Source organism: Theobroma cacao, chromosome 10 (genome assembly GCF_053813885.1).
Source record: "Theobroma cacao isolate CCN51 chromosome 10, ASM5381388v1, whole genome shotgun sequence".
Lineage (NCBI taxonomy): Eukaryota > Viridiplantae > Streptophyta > Magnoliopsida > Malvales > Malvaceae > Theobroma > Theobroma cacao.
The window spans coordinates 2358022-2377912 of NC_142648.1; the positions used below are offsets into that span (position 1 = coordinate 2358022).

Sequence of the window (19891 nt, forward strand, 5' to 3'; positions counted from 1 at the left end):
ACTTATGGTACGCTTTTTTGAGAAATTCTTTTACACTAGCAGTAATTATTTCTTCTTCTATTTATGATGGACAGGAAAGTAAACTCCTTCGAGTTTTAAGAGACTACCAAAAATTAATTGGGTGGACCATTGCAGACATCAAAGGAATTAGTCCATTAATCAGCATCCACAAAATTCTTGTGGAAGAAAATCAAAACCCAACCATTGAGTATCAACGGAGGCTAAATCCGATCATGAAAGAGGTGGTCAAGAAAGAAATTATCAAGTGGCTAAATGCAGGTATTATCTATCCTATTTATAATAGTTCATGGGTAAGTCCAGTCCAATGTGTCCCTAAGAAAGGAGGTATGACTGTAGTTTCTACTGAAAATAATGAGCTCATTCCCATTAGGACTGTGACTAGATGGAGAGTATGTATGGACTATAGAAAATTGAACAAAGCTACTAGAAAAGATCACTTTACACTACCTTTTATTGATCAAATGCTTGATAGACTAACAGGTAAGGATTTTTATTGCTTTTTGGATGGTTATTCTAGTTATAATCAAATTGTCATTACTCATGAAGATCAAGAAAAAACCACCTTTGCTTGTCCTTATGGAACTTTTGCTTTTCGTAGAATGCCTTTTGGACTTTGTAATACTTCAGTACTTTTTAGATATGTATGATGACAATTTTTTCTGATATGGTTGAAAAGTTTTTTGAAGTATTTACGGATGATTTTTTAGTTTTTAGGAATAATTTTGATAATTGTCTATTTAATTTTGTTAGAGTACTTAAGAGATGTGAAAAAACTAATTTAGTTTTAAATTGATAAAAATGTCACTTTATGGTGCAAGAAGGTATAGTCTTAGGCCATCGAGTCTCTAATAAAGGTTTAGAAGTAGACAAAGCAAAAATCGAACAAATTGAAAAACTTTCACCTCCCACCTCTTAAAGGCATTCATAGTTTTTCTAAAATTTCTAAACCACTTTATAATTTATTAGAAAAGGATACTCCTTTTAATTTTAATGATGCTTGCCATGATGCTTCTCTTGAATTAAAAAAGAGAATAATTTTTGCTCCTATTATCACTGTTCCTAATTGAAATCTTCATTTTGAACTAATGAGTGATACTAGTGATTATATAGTTGGCGTAGTTTTGGGCCAACAAAAAGCGAAGATTTTACATCCTATTTATTATACAATTGATATGTTTAATTGTTTTACGTCTTTAAACTTTTTAATATTTGTAGCTCTGACTTGTATTTGACTGTTGCGAGTTGTTGAAATACAATATTGGTTAACAACCTTAAAATTTTTTTTTGTTATCACCAATTTTGTTGATTCTTAAAATGAAAATCCTAATCATGTTGGGCTTTCAAATCAAAACTGTGGTTATAACTTATTTGAGACCACAAGCACACAAGCATAATTAGATAAGAATTATCTTTGTAATGGTCATATTGTGTTTGTTTTATACAAAAACTGCACATGAATTGTTAGAAGTTGCATTTTTTCTGCTTTGTACAAAAACTACATGTGAATTATTGAAAGTCGTATTCTTCTGCTTTGTTCAAAAACTGCACAAAAACTGCACGTGAATTGTTGAAAGTCGTATTTTTTCTATTTTTTACAAAAACTACACGTAAATTGTAGGCAGCATTAAAAATGAAATATGGTAAATATGATAAAGTTCTTGACAAATATATTATAGAAAAATATATGGACTTCAATTAAATTAAACATAAATATATAGTATAGAGACTAAATTGAACAAAATTAAGATGTTGACGGACTAAATTGAAAAAATAATTTAAAAAATATAAATATTTAAGTAAATGATACATATACTTATTAATAAGCCAAACATTTAAATGTAAAAAATTTATGGTGTTAAAATATATATATATTTTCTTACTTGATTATTTGATTCTAGAATAAGTACATTAATTTATATTTTTGCAAAAATTAAGTTTGAATTCTTTTTTTATAAAAAAGATTTCAAAAAAAAATTCATACCTAAAGCTAAATTTAGATGAATAACTTGCATTATGTTAGAATAAAATAATATAAAAAGACTAAATAAGTTTTTTATTTATAATAGTATAAAACTTAAAAATTTATTTGACTTAGTTTTTAAGTTGAATTGAAATCAAATTAATAAAATAGGTTATTTAAATAGAAAAAAATGATTATAAATAAATCAGTCAAAAAGAAATCCAAAAAGAAATTAAAAAACAAATAGATTGACATGGCACTAACATGTTGACGTGTCGCTGCCATGTGACAGATCAAAAAATTTTCAAAGTAGATTTGATTTTGGATTTATCTTTTTGAGCATAAATTCCAACAATTTTAGATTAGATTTGGTTTTGGATTTCTTTAAAAAAATAGTTTCTATTGAAAAACAAAATTCATTCGTAATAAGATAGCAGTCAAGGAATTGTTTCCTCTTTACAAATACAAATTGAATTTTTCCCACCACTGAGCCAATCATTGCTTTGAGTCTATTTGCAAGAACCTTTGTGAGAATTTTGTAGGTGCTTCCTACAAGGTTGATAGGTGCTTCCTACAAGGTTGATAGGTCGATACTGTAAGAAACAAGATTTATCATCAGGATCTCATTGGGAGTCATTGGTAACGGATCTCACAGGGAAAGCAACTGATTATATCTTTAGAATTCATATTCTTGTTAAAAGAAATAAGATTAATGTGATCCTATCAAATAGTAACAGTCAAAAGAAAATCACTAGTAAGGAGTAAAATTGGTCTGATAATATCAACAGACAAAGCCAACATTCAAAAGAAAATACCAACTTATTCCCGTGTTTCTTGGATTCTTCCTTTGGATCTGTCTCTAGATTCTTTCAATGTTATTGTCTGTTAAAAGACGTCTATAGGGTTTCACCTTGAACTTTCTTCGGAAGAACTCAACAAATAAAGTATATATAAGGTTACTTGTTGCCGCTTTCGAAAGGCTTAATTATCCCTAATGTTTCTACGTTACGAAGAAAATTTGTATTTTTTATTCAATAACATCCATTGTTATTTAATATAAAAGTAAAGGATCTATCCTAAGAAAATCATAGAAAAAATAAAATACCTCAAAAGCAATTCAAGTTCTTATTACTTATATGGATATAGTGATGGATTTGAATTCAGATGATTCAAATGGACTTGATTTTACTTAACCCAATCCATATCTAACAAGAAATATATAAAACTCTAAAGAATAATATAAGTGAGATAATTAAGAATCCAAATCCATGCAATCTCATGACTAATATTTTAGTTCAAATTTTATTTAATTTAATATTATTATTTAGTTTCTTAAATTACTTAAAAAACTTTATTTACCAACTAATTACAATAATGAACATTAACACATTGTAATTGACTTTTACACAAAAAAGAATTATAAATGAGGTTCCTTTCATTACAAGTTTTACTAATCAATCATTTCACCCTACTATATTGCTCATGCACTTTATGGATAAATAACTTTCACCATCACATCCAATCCTTGTAATATGAATTCATGATTTTTATTATTGCTAGACTTTAAAAAATATTTTTCTTCTAAAACACTTATATATATAATATTAATATAAATAATATAATTTTAAAACATTAAGTTTAAAAACAAATAGGAATTAAAAAAAATCCGAATAAAATTTTAAAAGAAAAATGAAGAATATCTGACGTGTCACCGCAAGGCAAATAAAAAAAGGAAAAAGAAATCCGACGTGGCGAAAATAGGATTCCAATCCATCGTCCTCGCGTCCACTTTCTTCCCTCGCTTCCTTCTCTTCACTCTTTCTTGATCGACAGAAAAACCAATCAAATTCAGCTCATAAATATTCTTTTTCTTTAGGTGTCCTTCTTCAATGGCTTCCTCCAAGCGACTCTCCTTCTCCAAAAGCAACTCCAAGGTTTCTATTTCTTTAAAGGCGTCGGTTTCGGTTTATTGATCATTTCTTCTTCTTCTTCTTTACGAATTTTATGGTTTTTCTTTATTTCAGATCTTTGGAAGAAACCGGTTGATGGATTCTCAGCGGAGTTGCTTGATGACAATGTTCTTGAATGGATTGTTATAATAACGGGGCCCCAAATACTCTCCAGGATGTAATTTTAATTCTTTTTCTTTCTTTTTTAAACATTCTTTTTTTATGATTAATCAGTTCTATCATTGTAGTCCAATTACAATGATGTTTTTGATTATGGTGTGGAATTTTTACTTAGGGGTGATAAATCTTAGTAGGATTAAAGATTATCGATTTGGTTTTGACAGTAAGAATTTGTTCAATATGATGGAGGAGAGGTGATTCTGACCTTAAACCTTAACTCTCATAAGAATTTGTTCAATAGGATTAAAGATAATGAGCGGTAGCCTAAGCTTGGGTTGTTATTTTATTGAGATTGCCATGGATCCTGTTTCTGGTTTCATGATTTTGTAGATTTTTGTGATGGGGGCACTTCGATGCCATCTTTAGCTTTCCATCAGATTACCCAGCAAACCCTCCAACTGTAAGGTTTATCTCAAAGATGTGGCATCCTAATGGTGAGAAGTTATATTCTGATTTTGAAACCATAAATTTATGTTTTCTGTTTTTTTTTTTTTTTTCAAATTTTCTCATTCTTGAGTGGGCAAAATGAAAGCTGATGTAAAGAGTGAAATAACTCTTCGCTGTTGTTAATTTACTAGTCAATACACGTATTTATACAAGAGTTGGGTTGAGATCAGCTAACCTTTTCTAAAGGGATTGGCTAACCTTTTTCTAAAGGATTTCTTATCATATCAAGATATGTACATATCAATTAAGGAGATATGGAAAAGGATAAAATATTGCGATTGTTATCTTCATTATAATGTGTGAACTACAGTTTTCCCTAATGGAAAAGTTTGAATGTCAATTCTTGATCCCCTACGTGAGAATCCAAATGCCTATGCGCTTTCAACGGAACACTGGACTCCACCCCATACGATATATGATTTAGAGTTGATTTAATTTTTGCTGTCTTTTTGTTAGCCTGTATTTATCTGCATACTTTGTTAATAATTTATTTGTATATCAAGTCCTGTGAAGTTATCATGTTTAGCTGTCTTAATAGTTACAAATATGCATATGGATTTTTGTCTTATTACTTTTGTCTCTTTCACTCCTCTGTTAATTGTCTGATATCTAACCCTTGCGAGGCTGCAAGTGGTGGAACAAGGATTTTGTCACTTGCACTCCTGGATCATGCATGGTCCAGGGATGGAGGATGAATGCTGATGGGATAGGGACATGGTAACTCTTTGCATTCATCTCTATTATCAATAAATACTGTTGTTTGGCCATCTGATGGCAGTTATAATTGGCAGTGAAGCTTGAGGGAAAATATTAATGGAAAACTGAACTTAGGCCTCAGGTGATAAGACTATATATGTTTGCAATGAAGTGCATTTTACTTCATAAATTCAAAGTTCCAAAGGCAATTGTCAGTAGAGTATATAATCCCTCAACTTTGAACCACAGATCATCTGAATGGAATTATTTTAGCCCTAAGCCAATAGTTCACTATGCTGTCAGATAATCTCCCCATTTACCTGCCCAAGGCCAATACGCTAGAAATTGCTACCTTGCTACTTCAACTCAAGATTTCTTTTCTTCTATCCCCGTTCCTTGCTCCCTTTGTAGTTCAAATATAAGTACTAATTTAGGGACGTAGCTCAGAAAAATTAACAGAGCCTATTCCTCTGGAAGTTAGCTGCTTGAAAATTATCAACACAAGGAAGGCAATTAAACGGCTTGTTGTATTAATTCAGGGCAGTGAGTGGGTACAAGATTCTGGTTAAATACATAACAGAGGTGGAAGAGGAAGCAGTGATGAGATGGAATAATAAAGAACGTTGGGTGCACAAATAAGCGTTAATTAGAATGAGGAATGGCAGAAGAAATACACCAGATGTACTCTAACATCTCACTGTTTGAACATAAGAGTACAACTTGAGAAAGAAGAGTTTTACCTTGTAATTTTTTTTTTTTTGAGCAAGAAACACAAACGACTTTTTATTATACATGTCAAACATTAAGTTTTACCTTGTAAGTATAGAATTGCTAAAAACATTTCAGCTAAAGTTCCATCTCCTGTTTTGAAACCACTTTTTCTGATTTACTCAAGTAGTGTCAATATCTTCAGCTTTGCCTTCTACTGTTTGTTACACAACCTGTTTTTGCTGAAGACAAATATTTCTTCTGCTGACTGCTGGTTCTGATTTGCAGGTTGAAAGTATATTTCTGGGCATCATATCAATGCTCTCTAGCCCTGATGATGAAATCCCACCAATGAGGATGCTGCAGTAAGTCTTCAGTATGTCAAGGTGTTTTCTAGTCCGCAATTTTTAATAATTTTAGATGACAGATATGAATCCCACACTAATGTTTGGCTCTGTGCTAACAAAGTTAAAACAAATTCTAGTACAAAGCTACTACTATTATTGGAATGTAACTTGTCTTTCTGGTTTGCATGCAATGCATTGTTTGAGAATCATAATTTGAAAATTTATTGAACTTAACATCTTGGAAGTTGCCTGTCTGACGCATTGTTAATTTGCTGAAGGTTTGATATTGATTGATTTTGTTGACTGCAGATGGAATGGAGGAATAGAAGGGAGGAGTTTGAGCAGAAAGTCAAGCAGTGTGTGGTAGCATCGCTGCAAGATCATCAAGCAGCAGATCAAAGTTAATAACATCTATCCCTATAAAAATACCGTGTACTTTCTTCTTGCCGACTGGTGACCATCAAAGTATATCGAACCATGTTGAATACCGTATGTCACAAAAATAACATCAAAGTATGTCACACCACATTGATGTGTCATGTTAGTCAACAGTGATATGGACATAAATCCACATACATCAACTTTTTTTCATAAACTTTTACACTAAAAATTTATGAAATTGTAATTAAATTTTTTTATATTTTAGGATGAAGAAAAAAAAAACCCATTTCTTTTTTTCTTTTGGGTTTTTCATTTAATTATTAAAAATCATTTTTTTTCTTAATTCACTTAATATGAACTGTATATTCACTATTGGCCAACAAGGAGATGGGAAGAATAACAAGACAAGGAGACAAGAAACAACACAAACCTAACCAACCAGAGATCGACTTCTTTCGTAAACCCATATCACCTCCAGAGCGCGCGTGCTAGAAAACGCCCCAATGAACAGAGCGTTTGCCCTTCACTTTCGTCCTAACGCGTGAAGACAACAATGGATAGAAAAAGTTAGCGTAAATTGTTATAAAGGACAGTGAAACTTAAAAAAAAGCAAGGAAGGAGTGGTTTCGAAAGAAAAGGAAAAGGAAAAGTCTTCAAACGTTATTTTAGCATTCAATTAGTATTGTTGGTGGCTGTCGGGCTGCTGTGTCTATTCATCGTGTCCAAATCTCTCATTCTCTCATAAAAAATTAAAGAAAAGATCAAACAAAATCTCTCTTTAAAATTATATGAGAAAATTTTTAATTTAATTGATTAATTTATTCATTTGAGTAATAACAAGATTGAAATGATTTATTTATTTTTTAATTTTAAAAAATATAATTTAAATATGAATAAAAGATAAATTTCACTCGTGCATTAACTATTTTCTTTTTTATTAGGCTATTTCCTTGCTTTACTTTTTTTCTACTTATAAATTATTGTAGGTTGTTAACAAATATTATTGTATTATCGAGGGATTGATTTAATCGATTAATTTATTTATTTTATATTTTCTTAAATACGATTATCACATGTTAAAAATAATTACAGAAGCAGAATAACACACAAAATTATTATAATTTGTATTTATAAATAAAATGTTTAATATTACTATAAATAAATAGAATCTGTCGAGTAGTAGTAAAGAACCCTTGTTTACTTTCGTCATCTTATTCCGCTTTCCCTCTCTTTCTTTTCTCTTCTTTCCGTATCTTTTTTACAACAGTTTCCCTCTCACTTCCTTCCTTATCCCATGACTCCCATCTCCCTCACCCGTGACTCCTACTACCCTTCTCTTCTTCTTCTTCTTCTTCTTCTCCTTCCAAACTTCTCCCTGTTTCTCTCATGAATCTCTCTTTCACCTCCTTTCCTTCCCTCCATTACGAAATTTACAGCCATCTCCACCTCTACCAACACCACCACCATCATCATCGTCATCATCATCGCAGCTGTTCATCATGCTGTCCCCACAAGCTGTCCACAACGGCGAGACGCCTTCCCCTCACCACCGAATCCTTACCCCTCAGTTTCACTCCACTGTAACCCTCCGTAAACTCAGACGATTCAACTCACTGATTCTCGTATTCCGGCTCGCCGCTTTCGCTTTCTCACTCGCTTCCTCCGTTTTCATGGTCACTAACTCTCGCGGCTCAGATTCTCCTCATTGGTTCGATTTTGACGCTTTCAGGTCAGTCTTAAGCCTTTGTTTCGTTGCAAAAAAATTAATTTTTAACAATTTCGAAAGGGCGCGGTTCTTTACTTCATATTTCAGATAAAGAACAAAAAGCTTTTAATTTCCATTTTCTTTTCCCTTCCAATTTTAATTTCATAAAATTCAAAATAAAAAAAAAGCTTAAATTAAAAGCCAACGGCGAAATCTCACCTCAGATTCGTTTTCGCCGCAAACGCAATCGTGGCGTTGTATTCGCTTTTCGAAATGGGCGTTTCCGTTTGGGAGATCTCCACGGGAGCCACTCTCTTCCCCGAAATCCTCCAAGTTTGGTTCGACTTTGGCCACGACCAGGTTTTTCTTTCTTTTCCTTTTTCTTTTTTTTTTTTTCAAGAAAATAATTTAACCCAAAATTTGAAAGCTTTCCTTTTTCTTTCTTTTAATTATAATTTTCTCTGTTCAATTTTCAATTTAGGTGTTCGCATATTTATTACTGTCGGCAGATTCGGCGGGAACGGCGTTGGCGAAGACGTTAAAAGGGACGGACACATGTAAGGCATCGAACTCGTTTTGCGTACAATCCGACATCTCCGTGGCGTTGGGTTTCGCCGGGTTTTTGTTTCTCGGGTTTTCGTCTCTGCTATCGGGTTTTCGGGTCGTCTGTTACATAATCAACGGCTCTCGTTTCCATCTGTAGATTTTAGAAGAGAGAGAGGGAAAAGAAAGAATACTTTTGCGTGCGTCAAGTTGTAGGGCTTTTACTGTGTACGGTACGCTATGATTTGTTTTTTTTTCTTCATCTTTTGGGTATTTATATGGCATGGTGACGAGAGGTGATTCGCTGATTTGCGTTTTAGTAAAGTGGCCCCAATGGACTGATTTGTACATGGGGGCTTGTTGTATTCTTTATTTAATTTATTGCTAGCTAAGGTTTAAGTAGGATTTATTTAAGAATAAATTTATTAATGTATTAGTATTTTCCTATTAAAAATACCAATTAAAAATATATCATGGTTGATTGGGAAGCTATAAGTATGAATTGATGACTCCATTTACTTCTCCACATTACTTCTGTTTGTGCTGAATTTGGTGGTCACACGACATTGAGGTTTTATGCTTATCCAAAGAAATTCCATACTCTGCATAATTAGCGAATAAGCACAAGGGGTAGTTGCATAATCATGGCAAGAATGAAAGTTTGGCCCTTAAACCACAGAAAATGGAATGACTTCTGCTAATGCAAAGCATGTAGACTGATAAGATATGTGGGCAGCCAGAGGTTTCGCAAAGTGGGTGTCAAGTTTAGAAACCCTCATAACAATCCAAAACACAAATGGACAAGAAGCAAATCATGGCAATCCTGCACTAGTAATCAAGCATTTCACATCACAAGCATAGCAATTTTTGACAAGGTGAGAGTGGGAGCCTTTTATATGGAAGGAATGAATGAAAAGAATGTAACACATGCAGAAAATGATGGTACCGGTTAGGCTTGGCTCAAGACTTGCGAGGAACATGGCATGTGCAAGCATGTGTGCGTATGGTAGTCATGCACTAAACATCAGTATTTCAACATCATAAACACAAGTATTCTAAGGTGGGAGCCTTTCTTTTTCCTGGGACTGAATGAAAACATTTAAATACGGCCAGCATGATGCTAGCTACCACTTGGCCTTGGCTCAAGTGCTTGGTTAGAAATGGAAATTTGAGCAGAAAGCCTAGTTTTGAGCTACTCTAATAACCTTCAATGCTTAACTCGTTCATAATATTGTTAAAGATAACAACCGGAAGACATGCAAGGAAAATGTCATGTGTTTGCATGTATGTGTATTCAATGATAACGGTCATCTTGACAAAGCATCAGTAAAGGCATTGAAGAACCATGTTAATATGCTTCAAGTCTAAAGAAAATTTTATAGCCCAATCTTTTAGTAGAAAACTAAGATTGACATTTTACACTACAGTTCTGCAAACAATAATAACACGGAACAAGTATAATCTAGGTTCTTATCTAAAGGTGCATACTTCATCTTTGCATTCAGTTTCCGTCATATTTTGGATCAGCCATCACGTAGTGGTAAGCAATTACCAGAGCAAATATAAAAATGCCTAGAAAATTTGCGAGAAATCCCAGCTGTTGATCATCAATCATCTGCACAAGCACATAAAATCCTCACATATCAGTAGCTCATCACAAAGTAATTATCTTGTGTTTTTAAAAAATATTAGCAATAAAACCGATTATGAGAAGCGAGTTTCAAAAACTCATAGTATTTTCCAGACACTTGATATCATTAACCTAGTAAGCATTCTACCTCAACTTCAATAGGAAATATACGCATAAAATAGTTGGTGATAAGTTCTATCCTTTAGGCAAGCAAACAGCTGAACTAAACACATGCCAGACCAAAGTTCAAAAATCTTATTGACTCTAATCCTAAAAAGCTACTATGGGTACAAATTAATATTGACAGTTTTAAAACCAACATGAAGCAAACTAGATGTGGACCATTATTCCAAACAACAACAGAGTAATTGTGGTGAACAATGGATGCATTATGGCTGAAAAGCCAGTCATTCTTTCCAGACTAAAACTACTTCATTTCATCCGATTCTATTAATAATAACTAATTCTTACTTTGAGAATTAATTACACATTGTTATTAGGAGCAATCAATAAAATGAGAGCACCTTGAACATATTCCCATAAAAAGAATCTGATTTCAATCAGAATTATTCTCTTTACTCTTCTCAAACACTAGTATGTATCCGACACGGGAATGTCATGTTTATGGTAACTCGTATATCAATTTCGATCAAATAATCAATTAATCATCATACAAATATAAGGGGTTAAAGTTTTCAAAGAGTATCCGACATCGGTATGTTTAGGTCAAGATAAAGTAAAGAGCCCTTTTAAAATAGTTCTTTAACCAATAACATACTAGTCAGGCAGTCACTAAGATTTTCAGCCAGAGTTTCATATCAAATTCAAATCCAGACAGTAACAATGCATACACATTATAACCTGAAGATCCTATCAGCATATGCACACAGAAAGAAATGTTCCAAATGTTCTAAGTGATCAAAGAGCACATAGTTGAGCTTCAACACACCTACCTCATCTATGTTCTTCCTTACAATTCAAGTTTAAAATTACAAAAAATGCTCTAAAAAATCGTAAATTACTGAAAACTTCACTAGGCTCAAAATGCAAAATCGGTTGAACGGATGGCGATCGCAGTGGGATTCGAACCCACGACCTTTAGATCCGGAGTCTAACGCGATATCCACTCCGCTATGCGATCGCATTTTACTAACATCATTCGATTTTCGAGTTATTTACAGAAATCGCTAGAACTCCCTATTCGAGAACCAGAAACTAAACAACGCGGCCGCTTTCAAAACAATCGAAAAAAGAAACAAAAAAAGGAAAAAAATATTAATCCATTTGTAGACTGTGAATCAGAAAGAAATCGGCGATCTGCTTCAAGATCGTGGTATGTTACTACACTAATTAAACAGAGAAAAAACAAAGGCGAAACGCGAGAGGGATCGACTAAGAAACGGCGTACCTTTCTGGATCGAGGAGACTCCAAAGCGACAACGTAACGAGCCAAGGAGAAGATCTCTGGAAAAAAACGACTGGAACTGAAAATCCCTCTTCCCTCTCCCTCTATTGACTTGAAGTTTGTATTGTAATAGCGGTCTTCGGAAGCAAAACGACTGCGTCCTGTGCTCCTTTGAACTAAAGGAGGCCCAAGACGGGAAAGCAAAATAAAAATAAAAAAATAAAAGTTCAAAATTTTGGCAGACGGGAAAGTAAAATAAAAATAAAAAAGAAAAGTTGAAAAATCTGGCCCAAAAAGGGTTTCCTGTGGCTGCTGGGATTCGAGCCCAGGTCTCCACGGCCACAACGTGGAATTCTTACCACTAAACTACAGCCACTTTTTTATTTTAATGTGCCAAAATGTCCCAATTTAAACATTGAGTAATTTAAAATATGGATTGGGCTAAATTTGCTATAATATATTAAAATTATGCCATCAAAGTTAATAGAAATTCAAATAGAAAAAGTTGCGAAAAAATAATTGATATAATAAGTATAAGATCAAATGACAATGTCTTACTATTATAGGTGGATGAATGTTTTTATTTACATGTCAAAGACTTATTTTATCTCTTATTGATATAAAATTCATAATATTCTCCCTACTTAATTGTGTAACATCTTACTAACACTGACTCTTTTATGCATAGAAGAAATGGACCCATCTTGATCTTAGTCTACATAGATGTTAGTATTTTTCATGAAGGATCCCACATTAGTAATAATTTTAGTAAACTCTTATATCACTTATCATAAGTCGATATTTTTAATTCAAAAAACATACTTGTTAGATGAAAAGAGCCCTTATTTATAAACCCAAGATCCATTTCATTTTTTATACTAATGTAAAATTTGTGACATTGCATTACAAGAAAAATAGTTATTAGAGTCATATATATATATGTCAATTACTTACACAAAAAGGTTTAGAAAAAAAACAACAAGAGTGGTGGATACTTTATCTACTAATCATTTATAATTACGAAGACATATCATACCTAAATAGAAGTTCAATAAGTTAGAGGAGCAATGATTATTAAAGTCTGTAAAATATGATCAATTAGGGTATAAGAATGCATTTCATTGTAAACTCTCCAATGTTTTAATCAAGTTGAGATTCTTGTTTCAATTAGCTTTTGCGAAACTAAAAGCAATTACTTTAATAGTATGTTGGTTTGCGAAACAAACAAAAATGGAATAAAATGGCTATCACGTGGGAATAAAATAAATGAGAATATAATAGAATAGGTATTACGTAGTTTGGTATGACGAATGAAATACGATAAGAATAATTATTATGACTTATTACAATATTTGGTTGGTAACAATAACTTTGGAATAAGAAATGAATAAAAAATGAAAAGATAAAAATACTCTTTATTATGTATATAATTATTTTATTTTATTTTATTCTTTAAATATTAATATTGTATTTATAATGTAATCATTAACATTATAAAATACTAATATTTTATTTATAATTTAAATGTTATTATAATTATTTATTTTTACATTATTTTATTTTAAACATTAATAATGTATAATTTATTAAAAATATTAAAAAATGATAGTTTAAATATTAATATTTTATTTGTACTTTAATCATTAATATTAAATGTTATTATGATTATTTATTTTTATTCTATTTTATTTTTTTAATATTAATAATTTATATTTTATTAATAATATTAATAATGTATCATTTAAATATTAATATTTTATTTATAAATTAATTATTAATGTTTTAAATATTAGTATTTTATTTATAATTTAAATTTGATTATGATTATTTATTCTTATTTAATTTTATCTTTTAAATATTAATAATTTATATTTTTTAAAATATTAATAATTGATCATTTAAGCATTAATGTTTTATTTATAATTTAATCACTAATATTATAAAATACTACTATTTTATTTATAATTTAAATGTTATTATGATTATTTTTTATTTTATTTTTTAAATATTAATAATTTATAATTGATTTAAAATATTAATAATTGGTAATTTAATTTATAATTTAAATATTATTATGATTAAAATATTAATACTTTTAATTAATTTTTAAATTCAAAATATTTTATAATATATAATTAATAACTTAACCTTTTTATTATAATAAGATTTATTTTTCTCTGTTTGCATTTTTTATTTTTCAATTTAAATTTCACTTAATAATTTAAAAATTAATAATTTAAAATATTATTTTTTATTTATAATTTAAATATATTATAATTAAAATATGAATATATTAATAATTTTTTAATTTAAATTTAAAATATTAATTTTATAAGTTTAAGTTTGTAATTTTTAAAAATAAATAAAGACATTTTAGCTCAAAATGTTTGAATTTTATTCCCATAGGTGTGGAATAGCTCAAAATTTTGAAAGATAGTCATTCCTTTTGAAATAGTTATTCCTTCCCCAAAAACAAACCAAACAAGGGGATAAAATTTTGTAAGGAATAGAGGGGGAATGGCTAATGGCTTAGCCACTCCCCCAACCAAACATGACCTAAGGTACTTTCCTTTCTATTAAACTTGCTGTGTCCTTATGCATCAATTAAACCATTGACATGGTGAAGGCAAATATTTAAAGAAAAAGATGACAATGGAGTGAGTAGAAGCATTGAGTAATCAAGTAATTTAAGTTTCAAGTTGAGATCAAATATTAATTTATAGAATTCATTTAGATTGTCATTTTGAAAATGTAATTGAATATTTTAGATTTTAAAAAATCATAAACAAATTTACCTTAAACAATGAAATTTCGTGGAAATATTTCAAGAATAATTGAAAAAAATTGAGAAATGTGATTATAAATAAGCTATTGATAACAAATATAAAAAAGGGGTTTAAGTAAATTTGTAAATTATTAAAATATAATATTCGAATTCTAGTTGTTAAAAAAATAAGTATTTATTATTAAATAAAATATTCACGTACAAAATCAAAGCATTTGAGGTAACACGTGAGACATTCAATTCCCATCAATCGCTACCAAAGTTTGTCATAGGTAACCACTAGCTACGATATTCATTTCAGAGGAGATTTGACAATTGATATATTTGGATGACAAGGTCAAAGTTGATGGTTTGGATCTGACGCGGCAGGATAAGGCTGCAGCGTAGACTATCATGCACTTGACCTGTACCTATCAATTTCTCCTTAAACTAAACAATTAGCTGTATCCGACGTGGCCGATAAGCCGAGCACCGTTTAATTTTGGAAATTTCTCTATTCACAGTAGTTATCCGATGGTCCGTGGACCACCAAAGATATTTGACATCAACCAGTCAGGATCTAACACGTGTTTGAAATGATGATCAGACAAATGTCACCATTAACGTGGCTCTTCTTAGAAGTTCAGATTTTTTTTGGGATAAACTGCATGCAATAATTTTTTTTTATTTTAATATTGAAAAGATTAAATTATTTATTTTCATATTTAATTTTGTCTGGGATTTTTAATCTAATTTTTAAAAAACATAAAAAATTTAAAATCATTTTTAAAATAGACCAATAAACGTAAAATGTAAAACTAACTGAAAATAATAATTAACATACTAAAATATAAAATATATAAGAATTTATCTACAAGGAGATATTTTAGTATTGAAAACTGAAAATTTCAATCTAAAATGTCAATTTTGAATTTTGAATTAATAAAATGGAATATATGAAAGGAAAAAGACAATAGAATTATCTTTTCATTATATAATTTAAAAAATATATATTTATACAAATAAATTTTATTCAATCATTTAAATTCTATTTTTTTGTTTAAATATTGAATTTTAATATATTTTGTATCTATTTCATTATTTAGACATTTATAACTGACAATATTTATTAATTATTTGTTTTAAAAAATTAATTTAATTAAAAAGGTATACCAAGGTTACAGTACATCCAACCGCAGCAAACATAATCTCCCGCAGAGTAAACCGTCCAAACACGTGAAGTCATGGCCGATTCATGAGTAACAACCATTGGAAAGGAAAGGTTACGTGGCATTCCATAATTGGAAAGCTGGCTGTAGATAAAAATTACCAAAACTTATTGCCATGCCAGGTCATCACATCCAATTTTTCTCAATGATTTCCTTAGATTTCCTTCTGTTTTACTACATCTCTACAACCTTAACATCACAGTATAAAAACTGGCTCCAAGTTTCACTCCCATACGTACTTCAAATCCTTAAAAGTTCTCGTTTTTCTTCAAAATTCCATTAAATTAAGCAAAACCCAGATTTTATCTTCACCTTGTTTCTGTCAAGGTAAAATTTTTTTGTTTTAATTCCGTGGTCTTTAAGGCCATTGGATTTAGATTGAGATCTGAAAAGCTTTTTTTTTTTTTTTTTTCAAGTTTTCTGTTTCTTGAGTTTGGTGTGGGCTATAGTGTTGTTAATGTGAAGCTTTTGATTGTTATTTACTTTTCTTGGTTTTGAAGATTTCTTTTTGCTTTCTCTCACCCTGGTTGGTACAGTTTGGTCATTCAATTTTTATTTTGATTTCAATTTTTAAGTATTTAAGTAATTTTGTTTGGATGAAATTTAATTGTATATATTAGGCTCGCAATCTCTTAGTTTGTACAGGCATAGAAGAAATAGAAAAATTTTGGGGCAATTTGAGTTTGGTTAGTTTTTCTTTTTTTTTTTTTTGTTAAATTCTGCTTTGTATGTGGATGGTTTTTGGAAGAGTTGATCGTGAATTTTGAGAGTTTTGATTGTTTTATGTGTAGGATTTCAAGTAAAGATCTGAAAAAATGTCTGCAAACGGTGATCACAACTCAGCTTCTAAGAAGCCTCCGAGTCCATCTCCTTTGAGATTTTCCAAGTTTTTCCAGGTAAGATAAATTCAGTTTTAAGATTTCAGCTTATTAGCATGCCTGTTTTTGGTTTTAATTTATTGGAAAATATTGTTTCTTTAGTGTTTTTTTTTTCTTTTTACAGTTTAAGAATATTGGTTTTGCATAAATTTTGTTGCTAATGATCTCTGTTTATTCAAGTCTCAATACCCTCATTTTACTTTGATATCAGTGAATCCTATGTATAAATGAATGAAATGGTGACAACTACGCTGTTTGCAAAATGGAAATGATAAGATTAAATTGCAGTGTTCGCATCAATTGCTCTTTTTAATGGAAGTTCATGTGAATTTAGTTTGTCATTTTGCATTGTTACTGTCTGCCTGATAATCTTGTACTAATCAGTTATGTCATTGTACTTGACCTTGAATTAGCTTTTTGTGTAATGGTGAATTATTTTTCTTTATTTTAAAGGTTTCTTATAACTCCTGCAGAACAGAGTCCTGTTTGGTCTTAGTTACTTATAATATGCGATTGTGGAATCTGATCTTTGTTTTTTGGGCAGTCCAACATGAGAATTCTGGTTACTGGAGGAGCTGGATTCATTGGCTCCCACCTAGTGGACAAGTTGATGGAGAATGAAAAGAATGAGGTGAGCACATATTGTTAATAGCATAGGTTTCTTTACGCTAGATTGTTTAAGAAGTGAAGAAGGGTGAAACCCAAAGTCTATTGTGCAGTCAGATATTTGGATCAGTATGCTCATGTCCATCAAATGATACTTGTGCTTTGCTTACAGTTTAACATTCGTTCTGTTTTTGTGCTGTTCAGGTTATTGTTGTTGATAACTTCTTTACTGGCTCCAAGGACAACCTAAGGAAATGGATTGGGCATCCAAGATTTGAACTTATTCGTCATGGTATTCTTCTATATGTTGAGTAATTTATAGCTGACAATGTTGGAATATTATATTCAAGTTCAGATATTAATGGGTTCTTTATTTTTTGTGCAGATGTAACTGAGGCATTGCTAGTTGAGGTTGATCAGATATACCATCTTGCTTGCCCAGCTTCTCCAATTTTCTACAAATACAATCCTGTGAAGGTAATAAGATTCATCTGCAGAATAACGCTATCTCCTAGATGAGATATCAGTTGTAAGACTCTTTATTTTGTTTTAAACCCTACCTGAAAACTATGTTTCTGTAACATTAAACAGACAATAAAGACAAACGTGATTGGTACATTGAATATGTTGGGACTTGCAAAGCGTGTTGGAGCAAGGTTTGAGACTGTTACTTATATCTATGATATAATGTTTATAAGTATATGCCTGCATTGCTCATGGTATGATTACTTGCAACAGGATTTTGCTTACGTCAACTTCAGAGGTATACGGAGATCCACTTGAGCATCCCCAGACTGAGAGCTATTGGGGCAATGTTAACCCAATTGGTATGTTTTCTATTATACTTTGATGGTTGAGGAGGGTTTTAAGTTATTGTGGTATGGATATGTAGAAGCTGGTGTCTTTTACTCCTCTCATGTTGCATATTCCTATGGATTTACCCAAGAACTGAAAGTCCTTCTCTGTCATTTGTTAAAGTATGAATGCCATTTCATCTACCTTTCATAATGGCTGCCAATACTTCTAAGTAGAATTATGCCACATAGTATTGCAATTGTTTCACATATGACTTTTATTGATTTGTTTGTGTATCATGCTACAGGAGTTAGGAGCTGCTATGATGAGGGAAAACGAGTGGCTGAAACTTTGATGTTTGATTACCATAGGCAGCATGGCATAGGTAATCATTACAATGTTAACTGCTCATGTAATTTCTGTGCATTTCCCATTTTTCCTTGTGAGGATTCTTAATTCTTTTTCATGATAACAGAGATTCGGATTGCTAGAATTTTCAACACTTATGGACCACGCATGAATATTGATGATGGTCGTGTTGTCAGCAATTTCATAGCCCAAGCAATCCGGTAAGTAAAAAGATGCCTTCCATGATTTCATATTCCTCTCTGTTTCCTTCCCTATGCTTACACTCTTTGTTACTTAACTGTTTCATTGTGCAGTAATGAGCCTTTGACTGTTCAATTACCTGGAACACAGACAAGGAGTTTCTGTTATGTCTCAGATATGGTATGCTGGGAATTCTTGCTAATGTCAAAGTGTCTTATTACGTATCAATGTGGCTACTACTCACTTTTTTCATTTTAATTGAAGGTTGATGGCCTTATTCGACTTATGGAAGGAGAGAACACTGGGCCAATCAATATTGGGAATCCAGGTAATTATACAAGCCATTTATCTTGATTTTCGTATCTTATTAGAAACTCATTTAATTCCAATATTAACATTTCTTGTTCTACATTTTAGGTGAATTCACAATGCTCGAACTTGCAGAGGCTGTGAAGGAGGTTAGTCTTTTCATCATTTTTGTTCTCTCCATTGTATTGTAGTGTAGTTCTCTTTTCTAGAGGCATGTTGATATAGAACTGAATTTGACAAGAAAACTTTTCCTGCTGCTCATTAATCGGAGTAGTTTCTGTTCCAGCAATTTGCTAGATGTTATGCTCTTCATAGATATATTCAGGAAAATGATTAATCAAATGCATGGCCATACTTTGTGCAGCTTATCAATCCTGAGGTGCAAATATCCATGGTTGAAAACACTCCTGATGATCCTCGCCAGAGGAAGCCAGACATAACCAAGGCAAAGGAGCTGCTAGGATGGGAACCAACTGTCAAATTGCGCGATGGACTTCCTCTTATGGAGGAAGATTTCCGTCAGAGGCTTGGGGTATCCAGGAAGAACTGAGTGCAGTTTTTTTCACAAATTCGCATTGCTGGCGGCAGGCATATGTCCCAGTTAGAGTAGAAACTACAGATAAAATGCTATCATTTGGTTTCGTTCATCAATTCTTATAGTATATTATCTTCATGCACAATAATGGTATCAGTTTCTTTACAGTGTAGTAGTTATTTTGGATGGTATTTGGTCTAATGGAAAGAGGAAGCTTTTGTTCTTCATTGCTTACTCTGGATTTTTTCCTTTAC

At 31.4% G+C, this 19891-nt stretch overlaps 3 protein-coding genes, 1 long non-coding RNA gene and 2 other non-coding genes across 9 annotated transcripts; 3 read left to right on the forward strand and 3 right to left on the reverse strand.

Annotated features, from left to right (window-relative positions):
- The first annotated feature begins 3756 nt into the window (after positions 1-3756).
- On the forward strand, positions 3757-6884 carry LOC18586126 (uncharacterized). 3 transcript variants are annotated; one of them, XR_001929895.2, is made up of 6 exons: positions 3757-3915; positions 4006-4108; positions 4441-4544; positions 5181-5274; positions 6250-6326; positions 6618-6884. It is a non-coding gene; the product is annotated as an uncharacterized LOC18586126 (long non-coding RNA). The 3 variants fall into 3 exon arrangements; XR_001929894.2 differs by having other exon boundaries at positions 4006-4544; XR_001929896.2 differs by lacking the exon at positions 5181-5274 and having other exon boundaries at positions 4006-4544.
- A 994-nt stretch (positions 6885-7878) lies between these two features.
- Positions 7879-9339, forward strand: LOC18586127 (CASP-like protein 4C1). The gene is made up of 3 exons (XM_007009318.3): positions 7879-8418; positions 8619-8754; positions 8876-9339. Exons 1-3 carry the CDS (start codon positions 8189-8191, stop codon positions 9095-9097), a joined length of 588 nt encoding a protein of 195 aa, XP_007009380.3. The 5' UTR covers positions 7879-8188; the 3' UTR covers positions 9098-9339.
- A 952-nt stretch (positions 9340-10291) lies between these two features.
- Positions 10292-12144, reverse strand: LOC18586129 (dolichyl-diphosphooligosaccharide--protein glycosyltransferase subunit 4A). The gene is made up of 2 exons (XM_018129401.2): positions 11976-12144; positions 10292-10552 (listed from the first exon to the last, which is right to left on the reverse strand). The coding sequence occupies exon 2, from the start codon at positions 10550-10552 to the stop codon at positions 10439-10441; it is 114 nt and encodes a 37-aa protein (XP_017984890.1). The 5' UTR covers positions 11976-12144; the 3' UTR covers positions 10292-10438.
- On the reverse strand, positions 11636-11708 carry TRNAR-CCG (transfer RNA arginine (anticodon CCG)). Its single transcript has one exon. It is a non-coding gene; the product is annotated as a tRNA-Arg (tRNA).
- Positions 12145-12276: 132 nt separating the features above from the next.
- Positions 12277-12348, reverse strand: TRNAH-GUG (transfer RNA histidin (anticodon GUG)). Its single transcript has one exon. It is a non-coding gene; the product is annotated as a tRNA-His (tRNA).
- A 3786-nt stretch (positions 12349-16134) lies between these two features.
- On the forward strand, positions 16135-19864 carry LOC18586130 (UDP-glucuronic acid decarboxylase 5-like). Of its 2 annotated transcripts, none has more exons than XM_007009321.3 (13): positions 16135-16292; positions 16757-16861; positions 17388-17474; positions 17654-17741; positions 17835-17926; positions 18041-18105; positions 18188-18276; positions 18552-18629; positions 18720-18813; positions 18907-18973; positions 19058-19121; positions 19211-19251; positions 19467-19864. In XM_007009321.3, the coding sequence occupies exons 2-13, from the start codon at positions 16781-16783 to the stop codon at positions 19650-19652; spliced, it is 1032 nt and encodes a 343-aa protein (XP_007009383.1). In that variant the 5' UTR covers positions 16135-16292; positions 16757-16780; the 3' UTR covers positions 19653-19864. The 2 variants fall into 2 exon arrangements, with proteins under 2 accessions (XP_007009383.1, XP_017984785.1); XM_018129296.2 differs by lacking the exon at positions 16135-16292 and adding an exon at positions 16568-16651.
- Positions 19865-19891: the final 27 nt, after the last annotated feature.